This window comes from Lampetra planeri, chromosome 5 (genome assembly GCF_965212315.1).
Source record: "Lampetra planeri chromosome 5, kcLamPlan1.2.h2, whole genome shotgun sequence".
In the NCBI taxonomy this organism is placed as follows: domain Eukaryota; kingdom Metazoa; phylum Chordata; class Hyperoartia; order Petromyzontiformes; family Petromyzontidae; genus Lampetra; species Lampetra planeri.
In genome coordinates, this window is record NC_136111.1 from 10,831,995 (window position 1) to 10,850,393 (window position 18,399).

The window sequence follows — 18,399 nt, forward strand, 5'->3', positions numbered from 1 at the left end:
TGCCTACCGGGTAGACTGCCCCCTCATCTCACTATTCCCTTCAACTCACTCTCCGCCACAGCAACCAAAGCCCCTCGTTAACCCTTGAGTGGGAGACCCTCTGCTGCCCCTGTGATTAGAAACTGCTTTCCCCCATCCACTGATGATATTGACTACTGGCCCCTGTTTAGGTTCGGGCTCAAGATCTCTCTCTCCCTTCCCCATTGTTGATGATGGTCTCTTTCTCTTCATAAATTATCCAAATCAATAAACTAAACTATATATTTTAAAAATATGCCTTTTTTATCTCCAGGACACCCATATCCCACTATGTTGTACAGTAACTAAAGACAAATAAGTGGTATACAGAAAAACATGTATTGTGAAAATGTTTTAAAGAAGACTCCTCAAAGAATCCATCAAGTGACCTTATTATCCTTTACAGAGTCGAGATTGTCCTTTCCTGTATAATGTGCAATGAAATTGTCACACTATAGTAAAACCGCACATTTGTATTCTCATATTTTATACACATGCAGCGCAAATATATATTTATTATCATGTATGTTTTTTTTTATGCAGGCATTGGAGACTGAGGTGAGATCATAAACTCACTACAGTACACTTAACCCTAACACTGCTTTAATCGTGCATAGCGACATGGATTCCAATGAAAGAACTCAGCAGTGTGAGTTAAGTGCTGTGACCTCTAAGCCATTTGGTCATACACAAGCAATATTCTGTTGTTTACCTTGTTACCCATGTTCAAATCATTTTTGAACGAGCCAAGCATTTGCAGACAAATGTTTTCCAGTGGAGTTGCTGAATAAACATTCATTATTAAGCAGCCTGTTTATCATTTGTGTAGCATGAATCAGTTGTATCATTAAGACAGGATAACCTTTTAAGATATTTGCATTATAAATTAAGTTTAATTTTACCACACTTGTGCAGCACTGGGAAAATATATTTCCTTAATATTTTTTGTTTGTAACACTGCACTGTCAGTGCATATCAATTGACTCTTTGTTTTTTATAATTTCCATTTGTATCTTGTGTCTTAATTGTAATTGAAGGCTGAACACGATAACCCTGGCATGCTATTGGGAAGGCCATAAAATATGTTATTTTTAGGGGCAGGTTATGCCATCGGTAAATACGTAATATGTAGGTGAGAGACAAGTTGAGGATAATGGTAAATAATACAAAGTTGTAGACTCGAACATGTTTTATATTGTACAGGGAAAAGTACCCAAGTGGAGACCTGACCATTGAACTCTGTTTACCATGGAAATTAGGTGATATCATGACCATCATTATTGAAGCCTTACCAATCATAAAAAAAAATTACATTTGTCAACAACAGTGGCCTTAAAAGGAAACAATATATCGGTAACATTTCAAGCAATGGCCCTTTATAGCAATTTTTTTTTTCAATGTCACCATATTTAACAAAACAGCATGCTATTCCAATTTAAGTTTTACATGCCCGACTTATGGGATTTAGATTAATATTACTCATGAATATGAAACCTGTTGCACCATTCATTGCATACACGGTACAAGATTGTGGTTCAATTAAACAATGTAACTTAATAATATATCCATGGGTTAAAATACCAGAGCAGAGGATAATTTTAGTTAAATCAACTAAAAATGATGACCAACTAATTTATCATTGTCGCGCCCCTACAGGCCATGGCCAGCGTGATGCAGCTGATGATGCAGATGACGTCATGAAGCCCTGCCTATCACCTCCCGTCCAGCGGCACACGCAGGGACTGTGGAAATATCTTCGCAGGTTTCCTCATCTGATGAGAGTAGTTGAGTAAGCAAACCAATAATTGACGGAGTAATCGATTACTTAAATAATTGGATAGCCCAGCTCTGCAAAATATATTGATCTGCTAATTGGATTGGTATTAACCTGCTAAGGTAGACCAATACAATTATAATTAATTGCTTTAATGAAACCACGAATGACAATGTTTTATGGGGGTTTTTATGCGCCGCATTTTTTACATTTAATAGCGAGTTATTTGTTTTTCATATGATGGTTAACAAAAGCCTCAGGAGTATTAATGCTCATTAAAAGAAGATGGTTAAATGTAGAAATGTATACTCTGGAGAGGTGGAGAAGTGGCCACGGGAAATATTCGGCAAGCAATATCAGAACCGGTCGTGCCCTCCCCACCCTTTCACCCAACCCACACTGACCAACGTGGTGAAGTATGGTCACAAAACCCCTAAAACTGACATGGTGTCGGAAGGCACTTATCCACCGGAGGTTTGAGACTGGCTAAAAATGTATATACTGTATAGATATACTGTCGTTATAACTCCGCTAACACGCAATGACCTGTGTGATGAAGTATGGTCAAACAACCCTCACGATCCACAGTGTGAGGAGGCTCCCTCATCGAGCAGTGGATTGAAAAGGGTCTGTGGATGTGTATATTGAACCAATGTAAACAGCACACAAACAAGCATTCTAGACATAGCACTACATTTTCACTCAAATCATAAATTACCAACACCTCAAGGATTGTTTCAAATTACTTCAACAAACAACATTTTGTTCAGCTGAAATGCACTCTAGAACATCACAGTAACTTCACGAGTACAGCATCTTTCATCAACATTTGTGGATTTGCACAGAAATGTAAGAAGTGTAACAATGACAAGCACATTTTTGTACGCTCAAATTTTCGAGTGTGTTTGTTTCCCATGATATAAAATATTCCATTTGCCTTCGTATTATCCCAGATCTACATTGCAAATTAGGCTTGTTGCGTCGGTGACCTATTACCTTGCTACACAAAACTAAAATACACGACCGTACACACATTATTCCACGTAATATCTGTGAGTAACCGTTCCCATTTACATGTTCCCATTTTTAAATCCTTTATATTAAGTTCGCTTGCTTGCTTGCTTGCGTGCTTGCTTGCGTGCTTGCTTGCTTACGACCATGCAAATCTTTCGGTCGTTTTTTAACCCACTTCCCGTGATCCAATCGAGCTGACATTTTCCACACAGACTCGTTGTGCGAGACAATTCATGTTCGTGAAAAAAAATTCCCAAAATGTTACATTGTTTAGGGAAAACAAATTAAATATTTAATTACCAATTGCTTAATACTGGCAGACAATCATCTGACCCATAGGTGGCAGCCATCTCAAGCCAGAGGACGAGAAGACTCTAGCCGCCACGCATATAAAGGATTTATAGTGAAAAACTTTGTTTTTACGGGTTTACTTGTTAAATCCTTTATATTAAGTTCGCTTGCTTGCTTGCTTGCGTGCGTGCTTGCTTGCTTGCTTACGACCGTGCAAATCTTTCGGTCGTTTTTTAACCCACTTCCCGTGATCCAATCGAGCTGACATTTTCCACACAGACTCGTTGTGCGAGACAATTAATGTTCGTGAAAAAAAATTTCCAAAATTTTACACTTTTTAGGCAAAATTTTTTTATTTTACATATATTCAAATAGAACTCATTCATGGCTTTGGCTGAACGTCACAGTGTAAGAGCCCAGAGCGTAACCCCTCCACAGGCCGTGGCGGAGTAGCGCAGTTGGTAACGCCCTCGCTTCCCATGCCAAAGGTCGCGGGATCGATCCCCGCGTCCTCCACAGGCGAATATATTTTTAAATCCTTTATATTAAGTTCGCTGCCACGCATATAAAGGATTTATAGTGAAAAACTTTGTTTTTACGGGTTATACTTATTATCATTCTCAGGCCAATTGATGAGGTCGGTGTTTCTCAGACCTGTATGACCCGTGGACTGCTCAGCCGATGCAAACAAAATTCATGATTCTTTAGTTCTTTCGGTGAAGTCACGTAGAAAGAAGATAAATTAAATAATAGAATACGACGTTTCGATTGCAACACAAGCAACCGTCATCAGGTAGAACGAAATTTGAGAGAGAGACAAAACACAGACACGGAGACACACAGACAGACACACAAGCAGAGAGAGACAACACAAAGAGACAAATATCTCTTGGGGAGCGGTGGTGTAGTGGTTAGCGCGCTGCGGTCTGCACCTGGCGACCCGGGTTCGATTCCCGCTCACGGCCAACACCAACAGTGACGATTATCTGAACCGGTCCCGGGCCCCCCCCCCTAGGGCGACTCAGCCTCAAATGAGTACCTGGTGTGGTGTGTAAACATCGCCACTAGGGAGGGAGACAAAGGCGGTCGGGCGTGGTGCTGGCCACCCACCCCCCTCGTGTACCGTTCCGGCCTTCATAGGTGCTCGCTAACAGCACTTGCCCCTACAGTCTGTTAAGGCTATATGGGGGATCTTTGAGACAACACAGACACACAGAGAGAGACACACAACATAGACACACACTCTGTCTGTGTGTCTCCGTGTCTGTGTTTTGTCTCTCTCAAATTTAGTTCTACCTGATGACGGTTGCTTGTGTTGCAATCGAAACGTCGTATTCTATTATTTAATTTATCTTCTTTCTACGTGACTTTACCGAAAGAACCAAAAAGTAATTCCTGCACTCACGAAAGCTTCAAATCAACTTTAAAATGTATTATCTTCTCTCTCTAAATACCAGAAATACAAAATTATTCATATTAGCAGAACATATTATTTTTTGAAACAGCTATAAGGTATTTTGGGGGGGGGGGGGCATTTATATCTTCGGGTTAGGGTACTTTATTTAGGATAGTTTGCTGTATATGTTTTGGAAATGTGTCATTTTCAACCGTGTCTTAAATAAATAAATAAAGTCCACAAAATACATTTTCCACAACGTGTTCCCTTCAGCATTGAGCATTCAAAATGTTTTTTCCGGATTCTTTAATTTGTCACCATTAAAGAAAGCATGCATTCGAACATATAGCCACGTGAACTTGCAGTGCACCGCGCTGCTTGTGCAACTGGAATAACAGTGCTGGTTTGTTCAAGCATTACATGTCACAGCTGCAGCGGCTGATAAAACTGGACTCAACATTCGACTTACAAATTAGTCAACGGTGGCAGAGGTTGGATGTTGTGCCATGCTTGCCTCAGACACGTTTGGTATGAGCCCATGAATAAACCATGTTTATTCTGCTTTGGAGAAGAACAAACAATCACCTTCAATAATGTTTCTAAGCTCTGGGCACAGTAGATAATTTTCAGAGCTAAACTAAGGTTCGTTGTTCATATTCAGCTGCATAGAAAATTCACTGCTAATATGTAATTTTATTGGTGCCACGTATGCTTCTTGTTGGTGTGCCAACAGTGTGATTTAATACCATTCTTTTATTATTTTCCTTAAAATTATATATAATTGGACATGTAATAAAGTATTTGAAAATGTTTCAAACATTATACAGTCGTACTTAAAGTAAAGTTTCCCGCGATATGGCTATCCAAAGATGTTGATACTGGTAGGAACCTCCTGGTTACACCAGCCCACAGGGGATTATTGTGTCCGTCCGTCGTGCAGGGAGGGGCTGGGTGGGGAGGGTGGGGCTGGGTGGGGGGTGGGCGGGGTGGGGCTGGGTGGGGAGGGGCTGGTCACCCCATGGTGCCCTTATAAAACTCAACGTTTAAACTACTCACGCCGACTTGTGCCCGCCCTCACAGTCGGGCATATTTGCGGAATACACCACGCCGCCGTTGACCCTGGCCATTGACCGAGCAACCCAACGTTCCTACCAGCTCCCTCCGCAGGAATGTGTTATATAAGATCGGCAGCATCTGTTTTGCAAAACACTGTTTTATCATAATTATAATTCCTCATTATATTCAGCTTATAAGATCCACAACAATGTTCCACAATAAAGGTAGCATAGGTTTTGCAAAGGTTTTTTTTTTAATCTACTGTTGCCTATGCTGTCAACCTTGTTTTATTTAATGTTGTGTTCTAATAATGTTTGTGTTAACTTAACAGCACGTGCATTATAAGCGTTATAGTTTGGCAGAGTTTTGTTGAGCGAACTGCCAACCTGCAGACATATTACGGTACTCAAAAGTGATTTCACTTTGAAGAACTTTGAAGTAATATTTATTCATTCTGGTGTACAACAAAGCAAAAACAATCAAATAAAAAGCAAAATGCAATATCAATTAAAAATGTAACCATATTGTGAAATGCGATGCTCAAAACAATTGGCAGTTTTCATAATCATTAGTGGTCCCGAGCCTTTGGCGTATACAGTATTTAAAATTATTTTTTGTCCGAGATAAGTATATCCCTCAACGACACTCATTACCGAATTCAATTCATTGAAACTAGTGGGAAAATGGACCATGTAAACCCTTTACTGGACCTGAATTTGCAACCTTCCAGTCAGACGTTCAACATTGCAATGTAATCAAGCACTCTGTGGTATTATATTTTCGGTCGTATTATTTTTCAAAACACAGTAAAAATACATTTGGCAGTAAAAAAAGATGTGATTGCGTGGAGACAAGTGGCGTAGTGGCTACGCACTGTGCTATAAAACCCAAAACAGATCCCTGGCCACGACTAACATCAGTGGCGAGTGATATCAAAAACTAGTTTTGACCACTTCTACACCCCCTTGATCAACCCGCAATGTTCGACGAATAAAGTATGAACAAATAACCTCCATGACTGACACGACATTAATTGACAAAGAACTGGAAACAAAAAGAGACGGCGACATTTAAAATGTACAACCAATATACAAAGACCCCTCTCGAAAACAAATGTAGCCCTACAGTAATTCATTGTGTATCAGCATTTACCTTCCACCAAAATCACAGCTTTTCAACAAAATAAAGAGGAAGAGCAACTGGAAGGTAGGGCCTAGGCTTTAGGGTAGATGAAAACAATGCCAAATATTACGAATGCAAAAGCCCATTACTACACTGTATTTGGTCCATTAATGGCCAATTGAATAACTTTGGCCAGACAAGTGGTGTAACTGAGAACAAGTCACCGTTATGCATTTACGAAATTGGTTAATAACCTTAGGAAACCACTCATCACTAACACGTGAAGGTGAATTACGCATTACAAAGCACAGCACAGCTAAGAGATGGGAAATGTGTTTTATTTTTAAACCAGTGTAACAAGAGACTAGACTTAAGTGATACAGCACACAGAGCCCTGGAGGGGAAAGAAAGCCTCCGAGACTTAATCGCTAGCCAAAGAATTAGCATCAAAAAATTGCCTACACCATGTGCAACTGTACACCTCTGGGCAATAAGCTGAACACGTAGCTGAAGTGGAGCGTGAACAAAGTGCATTGCAAACAGAAAATAGTGGCAAGCTTACTTGTTACGTTATTTTATCTAATTCAGTTCATCATTAAGCCATGATCGATTCACTGCTGGATGAAAATAAAATAATTGTTGAAAGGACGTAACGTGAAAATAGGTTTTGTGTGCAGATCTCAGGCAATTATTGAAGGTCGACCGGAATCCAAATGATGAACTATATCGATCAATAAAGACGTGGCACATAATTTACAACCGATTGCCGAATCCACCAGAAGAAGAAGAAGGCCTCCCCATGTCATATTGTCATGGTAAATGGAGGCAGTGCTCAGTGTCCGATCAGCTATCACTTGCCTCTGATGTTAGCCATAGCCAGGAATCCAGGTGGCCAAGTTCACTGAGCAGCAAGCAATAACCACTGTGCCACTTGTAAATTACAGAGATAAAATATTACTGGCATCTACCGGCATAAAACGGAGGAAACATCGTCTGCCATTAACTCTACGCACGAATCAATATAGGTAATTACAGAACACCCTAAACGATTCAACGATTAGTCCTTGCTAATGGTATACTGTGCATATATATCTCATGTGGTCGTGCTTTCTTGTAAATTCAGATGAATTTAAACAGGGGAGCATACACCGCGGGGTGATCGCATCTTCCCCGCCTCTGCTGCCCTCGGCGGTTTCAAACTCGCAAAGTTCCCCCCCTCACCCCACCAGCCTCCCGTGGTCGCCTCCCTCCCCGGGTTCACGCACAGAACGGGGCTCTCAGCAAGGTTCCTTCAATTTCCATCCCCCCCCCCTCTGCCTATGTCCGCGACTGCCTCGAAAATAAATGTCACCCACCCTCTTTTTTTTTGGTGCGCAGCATCTTCAGATGGCGCCTGCATTTAGACGCCGTTATTATTCCAAACGCGATTGTGAATTCGTGAATTGTATCGCAATGAGCGTGAACTATTGGTACAGCCGCAGCATATTATAGATGTTTGCTTGCGCGAGGTCTGCACATTCTGGTCGAGGTGGTAGGTGACATGTAATGGATGCAGCTCCACTACATCTCTCTCTCTCTGGGAGGTCTCCCTATTTGCAAGTTTGAGATCTTACAAGAAGTCAAGGCTTTAAAGTGACACCTCTACGGCAGCAAGAGCAGCTGTAGATGTGGCAAAACACCCTGCGCTGAATAATCGGCAAGCCTACAAAGTGGTACTCCTGCAGCCATGTGATTTTTATATTTACGATGCAACGAACGTTGTATGCCTTTGACCAAATCACCCGGAATGCGTTCGATCTCATTCAATTTCTGAAGCTAAACGGGCTTGAGCCTGGATAGTGCTCGGATGGTTGACCACCATGCATAAAGAAACAGGTGCAATAGGCATTGCGAGCAGTGGAGGGCAGTGCAATGAAATCCATTGCTGTTCCGAGCTCTTCCCATCCCTCATCGCGATGTATGGTCAAATATCTCTCATGGTCAAAAGACATTGGGAGGCCCTCACTCAGCAGTGGTTTGACAAAACTGACTGTATATTTACAATGTTTCACCCCAAAAAATGTGCTCAACCCTTTGTCCACCCACTACTATTTCCCGTGTTAATCACGCAGATTATTTTATCATATTTCACCATGCTGGTCAGTATGAGGTGATTGTGGGGGGAGCCTGGAAGCAGCTATGATCGGGGTTTGACTCAGGTCACCGAATTCATCACAGTGCCACCGCTATTCCCATTGTAAATTATGATGCATTTAATTAACCTTGTACATTGCAAAAAAATCACATTTATAATTCTGTCACAGACATTCTTTATGTGGAATTGTATTTGGAACCTTTGTAATTTGTAATTTCCGGTAACTGATAAAAATACACTATCGTCACTAATGATGCTTTATAAGAGACCAGTACCACCCCCGCATTTACACAGGATATTTAAAAACAACTATTTAAACTATGTTTTTCATTATACCAGGTAAGGCCCACTGAACTATATTGCTATTTTTCAGAAGTGCCCTGGCCACAAATAACACTGTGTAACAAACATGTTTTGTTTGTTCCTGGGTAGAACGTGTTATTTCCTAATTGCTTATGCCCCAAAAGTACAAACAATGGCTATTATTCCATACAAACTTAGCTTTTTTGACCAGGACAGTGATATTTTGAAATTTACCTATTTTCAATGAGAAAACTGGCGAATTTGTCTTTTCGTTCACATAAAGTCAGAAAAAACAACATATTAATTAAAATCAACATGTATTTATACTAACGTTATACAAAAATGCCTACAAAAGATTTTGACACCAAGGGGCACTACCACAGGCGGGACTGGCCACAGCGGACCGAGTTCTCTGTGGGGAGGAACAACGTCAAGTGGGAGCCACTGGTGGACCCCCGGAAGGTGCTGATGCCACCACTGCACATCAAATTGGGCCTTATGAAACAATTTGCCAGAACTGTAGATAAGGAGTCGGCAGCCTTCAAGTACCTTCAAGACTTAAATCTTGACTTAAAGCTTTCGGGACTGCAGGAATTCATACTCTTTGGGTCTTTCGGTAAAGACCCAAAGAGTACCTTCAAGACTTCTTCCCTAAGCTGTCTGAGGCAAAGGCCAAAGCTGGTGTCTTGGTCAGACCACAGATAAAGAAGATCCTGGAGTGCAATGAATTCCCCTAGAAGCTCACTCGTAAGGAGAAAGCGGCTTGAAACAGCTTTGTCGAGTGGTTCGTGGCTTCCTGGATAATAACAAGGTCGAAAACTATGTGGAGCTGGTTGAGACTCTGGTGAAGAACTACGGCACAATGGGCTGTAGGATGTCCCTCAAATTCCATACTCTCGATGCTCATCTTGATAAATTCAAGGAGAACATGGGAGCATACTCGGAGGAGCAAGGCGAGCGCTTCCACCAGGATATACTGGACTTTGAACGCCGCTACCAAGGACAGTATAACGAGAACATGATGGGAGACTACATTTGGAGGCTGATGCGTAAAAGTGATTTATGTGAACGAAAAGACACAAATTCGCCCGTTTTCTCATTGAAAATATGTAAATTTCAAAATATCACTGTCCTGGTTGCAAAATCAACATTTTGCGGGGAATAATAGCAATTTTATATACTGTAAAGGCATAAGCAATTACGAAATAACACTTACTACGCATGAAGAAAAATTGTGTTACATAGTGTTAAACCTCAACGAAGTGGCTTGTGGAAATGTATATCAGCCAAATATTCTAAATGCATGTTGATTCTAAATGTGGAGGGAAAAACCAGAGGATCCATAGAAAAACCTACGCGACCACGGGGAGAACATGCAGACTCCAAATACACAGGTGTCAGGATCGGAATCCTCCATACTAGACGATGAAGATAACATATCGCATATAACTTCAGTGACATGACCCTCTCGGAATGCATCTGCAACAGCATTACACGAACACGTACTGGACTCTACTACGAGAAATTATTGTGAAGGTGATCCAACTGAGAGCACCGAAATGTTACTGGTTGCTTGAACACTCCTGCAAACGTTGGTTCACAAGGGCTTATGAATGTAGATGGCAAATGTTGAATGGTGGTAGCATCTTCCTTTGCCAAAGGCACTCGCTGGCCTACTTGTAAGCAGCCATTAATAATTGCAATAAAACGTTTACAATTTTGAAAACTGACAATATTCCAGGAATATCCTCAGCAATAGCATTATTTATTTTGCTTTAGTCATGTTTTCTTTCTGTGTGGGAGATAGTGATAGATGGATGGGCACTTGTGAATTATATAAAACAAAAATCTTGTTATTAGGGCATCACTTGATATACGGAGCAGATACATTCCGGAATAGTTGTCCGTAAAGCCAAATTCCGTATATCGAACTATTTCCCCATCGACTTTAATTAGATATTGGAGATGCGTTCATCTGAACAAAAATTAGTCCCACGACGTAATAATATCACACTGAGAGGAATAAAGCAAACCTTTATGAAACACATATTTACTGGAAAATCTATAACGTCTTAAAAAAATTACAATACTCCAAATAAGTCGTAAAATAAAATATATATATAGACAACATATCTACATTGGTTGACCATCTATTGTCCACTTCTGCTATCACTTACACTTAATGGTTCCTTTTCAGACATCGTGACTTACTTTTACTGAAGAACGTTGAAAATGGCGAAATCCTGAAAAGTGCAGCACCGGGCGTGATCAATAATTTATGTTGTCGTGAAATTTCGCATCTCCAGTTGCCGTGTAAAGAGGGATGACCGACCTTTCCAGAGCTCTCTCAAATGGAAGGCCCTTCTGCCAGCAGTGTGGCATGAGCAAGCACCTGCAGGGCTGCGCCCCAACGAGGCTTAATGTACCAGGCGCTGACTGAGGCCGCTTAAGAACCTTAGTTACAACGGAGGGCGTAGCGACGAAGGGGTCTCGCTGCATACGTACTAAGGGACACGCGTGAGCGCGTTAAGCGAGGTAGGGGGGTGGACGCTGTGGTTCGTGGGATCGGGAACGAGGCGGTTGGGCTGGATGAGGACACTCGATGGGATGTCTGCTTGATGTCACGCGGTTTGTAACGTTAGGCGATGTGTAACATTTAATATGAGAAGCGCCGTGTTAAGCATAATCCATCAACAATCCACCGTTGGACAAGTTTCTCAAGTTCTTTGGTTCTTTCGGTAAAGTCACGTAGATAGAAAAATAAAAATAAAGTGAATTAAAAAGAAAAATGATAAAAAAAATATTAAATAAAATAAAAGTCTATAATGTAGACTGTAGCCTTATTATTAAGTTCACCAAGCCTAAAAACCAGGCTACAGTCTACATTATAGACTGCCAGTACACTCACTCTGATTAAGAACCAGGCTACAGTCTACATGAATGGTTCATTATTAATTTTCGATCTACGTGACTTTATCGAAAGAACCCAAGAATATGAATTCCTGCAGTCACGAACGTTTTAAGTCAAAAGTTTATCAAGCTTTAGCGAGCTCTCACCTTTCTGCGCTGTAACAATTCACCTCACTCCTTGCAAACGATCCAATGTTACCACTCCATCTCCATGGGGGGGGGGGGATAATATGCGCTGAATTCCCTTGAATGCAAATCCGTCATGAGTCTCGACCACCCGTTCAAGCGACACGTGTTCATCCCAGGCCCATATACTTTGCTTACAATCGTGATTTAATTTTATTTGTGATTTATTAAAATTGTATTTTATTTCTACATACGTGACTTTACCGAAAGAACCAATGAGTGTAGTCATTTCTGCAGTCACGAAAGCTTCAACTCTAGATTAGTCAATATGATGTATCGAACTTTGTGTATGTTCTCCAATCCATGCTCCTCTGTCTCGGTGTTAATAAGACACTTTTTTTGTTATTTTACCGTTGAGTAAATCGTTTAATACATCCCCGTTCACGGGATTTTTTTTTAGTGGTGGGGGGGGGGGAATTACCTCTTTGCCAATCCCCCGTCCACCCTCTCCTCCCCCTCGTGGTTCCACCAGAGTCCACTTAATACATGACTGACCCTGACAAAATTGCTTTTTTTTCTTTAACTAAAATTATATATGCACAGGTCGTGGTGCCACTCCGCAATGCAATACTGCACCACGTGCAAATAAACACCACAACTGTGCACGCCTGATTTATTTTCTGCCGAAATATTGAAAACACATCAGCTATTAAAACAACAGTGTCGGCTACTATTACGGCGATTGTATATACACTGGACAGCGGACGGCAAGACGCGCTGTGACAGGATAAACTTAATCTGCAACAGATTGAATGATAAATGTTGTTAATACAGAAGGAAGCCAATCAGCGTCAACAAGGCACAGCCTAATAAGGGCGCTTTGAATGAAGCATGGATCAAGCTTCGTCTCGTTAAAAATCGGTCGATTCTCGTTTCATCGAGCATTGGAACGTTAAAAATACGTCGATTCCCCTTCCAGTATGCCTTATATGGGCAAAGCTACGCCCAATTACTCCGTATATGGGCCTAAAGCATTAACATAATGTATCGATCATTTTGTCGCGGACTCATTTTGATCCTGTTGCAGCGCAATGAGCAGGCTTCACCGATGCGCCTGGAGTAGCGAAATGCTGCGTCTCTTCGGCTGGTCGTGTGGGAGGAGGAGGACCCCTTGCGATCATTTCTATTTTTTTGTGAGCAATGGAAAAGTAAAAAACATCGCGATGGGTTCTCAGTGAGTACTTTAAATTTCGGAATTAAATTTTAAGACTGTATTTCACTTAAAAAAACATTACGCAATCCGTCGTATATTGTAAGATGCATGCGTGTAGCTAAATACATTTTTGGTAATATCATTGATGGGATTCTCATGAATTAAGGGCAGTTGATCACTGTAATTCGTTGCAATGTGAATTTTAGGAGAACGTTCACATAAGTCATTGAGATTGATTGTTGTTGTTGTTGGGCTCACGGGAACACCCCAAGATGTGACGCTTGGAGGGATGTGAAATGTAAAGGGGGTGGGAAAAGCGAGAGACACTTCCCACCCATTACCAAACGCATCAACGCGACGTCACAGCGCATTATCATTTCCTTTGCAATTTATGCGCTTCCAGACGGTAGCAGGAGACACTGCCACCACGAGTGACCAAGCGCGTGACACCTGCAAAGTCTTGGCCGTGGCAGTTGTGGTTGGTGGTGGTTGGTGGTGGTCATCGTCCTTTTGTTTTTCCCACGAATGGTTTCATCTGAAAGTGCTGCGCGCCTCCGAAACCTGTAGCCTCTACCGCCATCACTCAACCCCGGCGTTTAACTGCAGCGGCCGTTCATTTAAAAGTTAGGAGGGGGTGCTCTCGGTAGAACTTGGTGGTTAGCGGCGGGTTTTCTGTCACATATCCTGCAGTCTGTATAAGTCCACGTTACATACACAGCGTAGTGCTGCTGTGCGTGCTCTGTACATATCCACATTTTAAATGCCACGTGTATGTTTAAACTCTAGGTCTCACAACGTGTGCGTAATTATCACGACGGAGCATTAGTTTGGGGGGGGGAGGGGGGTGTTTGGTTGCATCTTTAGGAAATCAGGCTAAAAAAACATATTTCGGCTCTAACATGGATAGTTTTAACCCGAAATTAGACTTGGAAAATGATACCACCAACCAGAGCTTGCTGGCTTGCTCCTGGGACTGGCCGCCGGTCACACACAACGGCAGCAGCGGCAGTCCCGTGCCTGCCGCGCCGGTGTGGAATTGCCACAACGCCAACAACGACGACGACGGCCCGGAGATCGACAACCCGGCAACCCCGTCCACCATAGCCATCGTCATTCCCATCCTCTACTCGCTCGTGTGCGTGGTCGGCCTCGTGGGCAACGTTCTCGTCATGTATGTCATCGTAAGGTGGGTGCTGATACTCACAACTGTCACTCACCGTCGCATTCCCTCTCTGGCACACACACACACTGGCACACACACACACTGGCACACACACACAATGACACACACACACACAATGGCACACACACACACACTGGCACACACACACATTGACACACACACACTGGCACACACACACACTGACACACACACACTGGCACACACACACATTGACACACACACACTGGCACACACACACACTGACACACACACAATGGCACACACACACAATGGCACACACACACACACAATGGCACACACACTGGCACACACACACTATGACACACATACACTGGCACACACACACACTGGCACACACACACTGACACACACTGACACACACACAATGGCACACACACACAATGGCACACACACACAGGCACACACACACGCTGGCACACACACATACACTGGCACACACACACACTGGCACACACACACACACTGACACACACACACAATGACACACACACACTGGCACACACACACAATGGCACACACATACACTGGCACACACACACACAATGGCACACACACAGGCACACACACGCGCACACACACACACACGCGCGCACACACACACACTGACACACACACACACTGACACACACACACACTGACACACACACACACAATGGCACACGCACACGCGCACACGTTAGCAATCTCGCGCTCGCCCACGCGGAGTTTGTAACACGCAGCGGGTTCCCAAGAAGCGATAAAATTGCGCAACAAGGGCGCTCGCTACAAGCGCGCGTGTGCACACAATGCGCGTCTTTTACATTGCTGGGATGTCAATGTGTGTGCCTACATTCAAGTGAACCGAACCGTATGAGCTATCGTTTCAGATGATGAGTGTTTTGTTGTTATTGTTGTTGTTTCCAATGTGAACTTGTGCATAGTGTTAACTTGTGTATATTGGTAAATTTAAATGCATGTACCCCCTCCCCCACCGAACATCAACTCGGACTAACCAAACGTGAAGTATAATACTAATTAAAAAAAACTTTACCCACTCGGCGTGGTTGAGTCCTTTATACAGCAGTGGCTTTACACAAAAGGCTGTATAAATTATCATAACACATGTTCGGAGTGAAGGAATGCAACACGCTGGTGTATACGCTGGTGTATACATGTACGGCTTGCGTGTGCACATTTTGACCGCACCGTGATACAAACGCACTGCCGATCTGCACCGCGGGTGCTGTACCGTTCGTGTAATCTCACCACCCAACGCGATTTCATCTTCTCTCCCCGATGATGGCTATTGTGATGGTGGTGGTGGTGATGATGTTACGTGACGATACACAACAGAAGACGAGCAGCATCGGACACACGATCGCATTTATGAAACCATAAAAGACACATTCGCTGCTCTTATTGCCGGCGTTTGTGTCGACGGCCCATTGGACATACACGCGCACGTTTGTGAAGCTAATCCGTCACGACAATTTGTATCGCGAGGGTGCTCTGTTACCGCCATATCAATTCGATGGGAGCGTGGTAAAGGCACTTCTGAGTGCGTTCCCGTGTAGCATTGTCCATCATACATTTCACCAGCGCTGGGGCAAGTGCTGTCAGTGAGCCCCTATTAAGAGTCTGCCGTGGCGCACGAGGGAATATTATCTGCAGCAAAACATCCGGCCGCTTTGTCTCCCCATTGGGGATTTATGTTTTACTACACATTGCACCAGGTACTCGTTTAAGGCGGAGTCGCATTACGGGAGTCCAAGGGGCCGTTCCTGATATCGCTCCCCACCGATGTTATCCGTGGCCGGGAATCGAAATCAGGTGGCTAGGTTCGTAGCGCAGTTTGATCATTATAACCACTCCACTGTTACAAAGATCTCGCGTATAGCCCACACATGCTCTTGGGGCACTTCCAGAGATGCGTTTCCTCATTGAAGACCCTGGAGAGATTTAACATGCCTCTCCCGAAACCTTTTCATCCGAAACATTTTTCATCGATCTCAAGGAGTTGGTGAACCCACCCGTATTGTGCCGTGTCCAGATCTTATCCACTCAACATTTCTGGCCGCTTTGCTCTGAAGAAGGGGCCATTGCCCAAAAGTCGCCTATTATATTTTTGTTTCCTTTTAAGGCAGTGTTATTGACGAATGTGACGAGCTTTTGTTAAAAGCGTGAGATTGTTTATATACATATATTTACGGGACCTTTTTGCCAGAATCAAAACGATGGGAAAAAAAAAGAATAGGCTTTACCCTTTCCGGCAATAAAGCAGGTGTTAAGTTGTTCAAACACCAAATAAAAAGATATTGCAAGGGATCAAGTCTGCCGATCGGTTTCAAAGACAATGCATATATTATCAGATCATGTTTGTTTGCATTTTTTGCCACAAGTAAGTGTGGTTAATGCCGAATTGATGCCTTGCAATAGGTATCTATTTGGCATTTGAACATCTTAACACCAGCTCTTTTGTTGCCAAAAGGGGAACAGCCTCTTCTCATTTTTCATCATGTATATCTAAATTTCGATTTAAAGCTTTCGTGACTGCAGGGATTCATCTTCTTGGTTCTTTCGGTAAAGTCACGTAGAAGGGAAATAATAAAATAATAAAATAAAACATAATAAAATACAATTCTCCCGACGTTTCGGCCACAACGCAAGTAGCCGTCCTCAGGCGGAGAACAGGTCTGTCGAGAAGACTTCTGAGGACGGCTGCTTGCTTTGTGGCCGAAACGTCGTGAGAATTGTATTTTATAATGTTTTTATTATTATTTTATTATTTCCCTTCTACGTGACTTTACCGAAAGAACCAAGAACATCTATATCTACTCACGTCATGTGCCCGAGATCATCGACATCAGCCACGATAAATGCACTGCTGGATGAAGGCCTCTCCCGCCCACCCCAGAAATAACTTCCACGGTACCGCGAAGTAATAATCCACACAGCACCTGTACACTACCTGATTCCATCGCTCCATCTCCTAGGTGCACGGCCTCGCAGACGCGTTCCTTTCCTGGGCTGCCACTCCAGTCATTCTTCACCGTCTACCATCAATCGTTCATTCCCTTCAAGCGACGTGTCCCGCCCAAGCCCACTTACGATTCTCATTAATCAAAAAAAATCGATCATCGGTTTGAATTATTTAATTGCCATCATTGACACGAAGGTACGTGCACCGAAAGCATGCGCGCGAGGTAGACGTTGTGTTACGTTCCAAAATATCGGGTGAGAAATTACACAAATCAACAAATGTGTGTCAGAGTTGAATGGTCCGGCACCCCGGCACTACTGTAGCGCCACCCACTGGCGAAATCGTTTTCTATAAATCTCTGAATATAATGTGAAGAAAGGCCTCTCACGTTCGTCAATAATGGCCTTTAAATGATAAATGTCTATAATAATAGGCGACGTTTTGGGGCACGTGCGCTATGGCCCATAGCACATGTTTTATAAAGAAGAGCCGTAGCCCAGTTTAACACGTAGGCTTTCGCGATCAATATTATGCATAATAAAGGTTTTTAGGTTAGATCGCGTAAGTATCAATGTGTCGTAACCCTCCACCACCCGACACAGCCAGTAAGGATTGTCACGTAAACAACGCGCCAATTAGTTTACTACTTCAGCCCACCGGTGTGTTGGAGAGTAAATCCACGACATTTACAACTTGAGTATTACGACGTTTCGCTGGTAATTACATCCAGCATCATCAGGCGATTTGCCAAAATCGTGAAGCCATCCACCTGCTTCAGGTCTTAGATAGAGCAGGACGACGTCATCACTGAACCCACCAGGTGCAGAGATCAGAGGGGAGGGGGGGTTATTGTAAATAATTTAGTTATTTTCATTCATT

At 42.8% G+C, this 18,399-nt stretch overlaps 1 protein-coding gene across 1 annotated transcript in view; it reads left to right on the forward strand.

The window, feature by feature from the left end:
* Positions 1-14,256: 14,256 nt before the first annotated feature.
* Positions 14,257-18,399, forward strand: part of LOC144718843 (delta-type opioid receptor-like) — a 29,447-nt gene continuing 25,304 nt past the window's right edge. Inside the window, exon 1 of the mRNA XM_078594411.1 lies at positions 14,257-14,543. Coding sequence (XP_078450537.1) covers positions 14,257-14,543 — 287 coding nt within the window. The remainder of the gene's footprint in view (positions 14,544-18,399) is intronic.